Source organism: Vespa velutina, chromosome 2 (genome assembly GCF_912470025.1).
Source record: "Vespa velutina chromosome 2, iVesVel2.1, whole genome shotgun sequence".
Taxonomy (NCBI): Eukaryota; Metazoa; Arthropoda; class Insecta; order Hymenoptera; family Vespidae; genus Vespa; species Vespa velutina.
This window is the reverse complement of record NC_062189.1, coordinates 17,483,282-17,485,781: the sequence shown is the minus strand read 5'-3', so window position 1 is coordinate 17,485,781 and position 2,500 is coordinate 17,483,282. Positions and strand designations below refer to the sequence as shown.

General features: G+C 34.6%; 1 protein-coding gene across 35 annotated transcripts in view; it reads left to right on the top strand.

The window, feature by feature from the left end:
* LOC124946881 (regulating synaptic membrane exocytosis protein 1-like) overlaps positions 1-2,500 on the top strand; it is a 103,974-nt gene that overhangs the window by 86,723 nt on the left and 14,751 nt on the right. The window contains exon 22 of one of the 35 annotated variants that reach the window (XM_047488252.1): positions 1,845-2,029. The exons of 32 other annotated variants lie outside the window; for them this stretch is intronic. In XM_047488252.1, the coding sequence (XP_047344208.1) occupies positions 1,845-1,975 (131 nt within the window). In that variant the 3' untranslated portion in view covers positions 1,976-2,029. Of the gene's footprint in view, positions 1-1,548; positions 1,697-1,844; positions 2,030-2,500 lie in introns of those variants that run through there. 2 more of the 35 variants (XM_047488248.1, XM_047488245.1) reach the window with 2 other exon arrangements.

Sequence of the window (2,500 nt, the reverse complement as noted above, 5' to 3'; positions counted from 1 at the left end):
ACCAAATCGAGAAAGTGAAATTAACATATGATATTATTATTATTATCATCGTATATATTTAGTTATGATTTTTCAAAAAAATCAGAAAAAAAAAATATATATATATATACACATGAAAGAGACCTTAGAAGAACATAATCAATGTTAAACTTAATAATAAAATTTTCAATCATTCCAGGTTACTTTCTCTTTCAGCGTTCTGCTCTCTTTCTCTTTTCTCTCTCTCTCTCTCTCTCTCTCTCTATCTATCTCTCTCTCTCTCTCTCTCACTCTCTGTCGAATTTTCTTTACAGGATGTGATATTGATGCCATTCAGAAAGAATTATTACTGACGTAAGACATTTTTTCAGGTCGACGATAAAAATTATCATGTCGATACTACTGACTGCATTGACGATAATTCGGTACTATTGTTAGTCCTTGGGCCTTGGGCCCATGCTATCTCCCCTACCCTTCTACCATCGTGTCGCCATATTTTTTTTTCCATGTACAATACTTCGAATTCGTCATGCATCCCCTACGCGTCTTCGTTTTTCTTTTTTTCTTAAATCATTTTCTTAGCATTTATATTCCTCTTATTTTATAGATTTTATCGTATATCATCATTATCAACGTTATCATCGTCGTCGTTTAAATTATTTAAGTCGTCGTCATTGTTACGCGCAAATTCAATATAACAAAAGTTCCTTTTAACATTCGTTTTGACGTATTTCCAAAGCGTGATAGAGGAAATTGTGAAGTTTAAAAGAGAGAGAGAGAGAGAGAGAGAGAGAGAGAGAGAAAGAAAGAGGGAGATAGAAAGAGAGGGAGAGAGAGAGAGAGAGAGAAAGGAAGAGAGGATGTGAAGAGAGTAAAAATATGAGAGAACGAAAGATTTGCGAGAAAATGAGCTGATTTTTTTTAGAGAGGCTGTACTACGAGAGAGATGAGGAAATAATCAGGTCGAACAAAAAAATAATAACAAAAGAAAAGAAAAAGATAGAATAATCAGATCTAATTCAATATATCCTAAATCCATATTAACGATATAGGCGTTACCGTGTCATAATATATGAACTGTATTAATGAAGAAAGAAAATACATATATATATATATATATATATATATGTGTATATAAAAAATGAAAGGGGGGAGAGCACTTGGGAGATTACTGAACGAATGTGGCAATTAAATCTACTGAGGAGAAAATAATAATAATAATAATAATAATAATTATAATAATAACACTTTTATTAATATCAATAATATTAATAATAATATTGATGATAGAAAAGAAAATAAGAAAATAAAGGAAAGAAAATATGAAAGGGGGGAGGGGGGAAATGAAAAAACGAAGAGAAAAAAACAAAAAAAGAAAAAGAAGCAACGAGAAAGAAACATATATATATATATATATATATATATATATATATATATATATATATATATATATATATGTTTCATACATTTATGAAATAATATAGTTTGAACGAATGTTATTTCTTCTTGTTCTTTTCTTTTCTTTTTTTTTCTTTTTTTCTTTTTTTTTTTTTTCCTTTTATTACGCAGAAAACGGAATGCTCGTCCTCGGTGGTGGTGTCGGTGGTAGTGGTGTTATCCTTGGTAGAGTTGGTGGTAGTATTGGTACTAGTGTTGGTAGTAGTGGTACTGATGGTGGTGGTATTGGTGGTGGTAGTGGTGTTGGTATAGATGCTGCTGGTATTGGTGTTGCTGGTGTTGCTGGTGCTGCTGGTAGTGGTGGTAGTGGTGTTGGTGGTGGTAGTGGTGGTAGTGGTGGTGGTGGTGGTGGTGGTAGTGGTACCATTATCAGCGAGTTACGAGTCGTGGCTTTTTCGAATCGGAAGCGCAACAGTACACCGAGCAGCATCCAACGTTCCGAGGAGATCTATTCGTTCTATCAACGCTTCGATTCTGGCAAGATGATGGTGGGATCAGTGCCCAGCGATACAGCCGGAAGTCTCAACTCGATATCTAGTTCCGAAGGAAGCTCGTAAGTAGTGGCCTCCTCCCTCTTTGTGGATCGATTCTGCAAATCGGAAACGCGGACGTATCTCTCTCTCTCTCTCTCTCACTCTCTCTCTCTCTCTCTCTCTCACTCTCTCTCTCTCTCTCTCTCTCTCTCTCTTTCTCTCTATCTCACTTTCATTCTCATTTTTTAATCAAATTTGTTTCTCTCTCACTCTCTCTCTCTCTCTCTCTCTCTCTCTCTCTCTCTCTCTACTCCAGTGTGTTTTTTTTTATCTCTTCTTCTGCCTCTCTCTCTCTCTCTCTCTCTCTCTCTCTCTATCTATCTATTTATCTCTCTTTCTATTTCTCTATCTCATTCTGTCTCTTTCATCTATATCTCTATTTGTTTCTTAATTTCTCTTTCTATTTTTCTATTTTCCTCTTTGCCTCTATCTCTCTCTTTCTTCATATCACATCTATATATTTTCTCTTCGTCAAATACATGATATTTTTTGGAGAATTTATTCGTGGATTTTTGATGAACAATTCTATT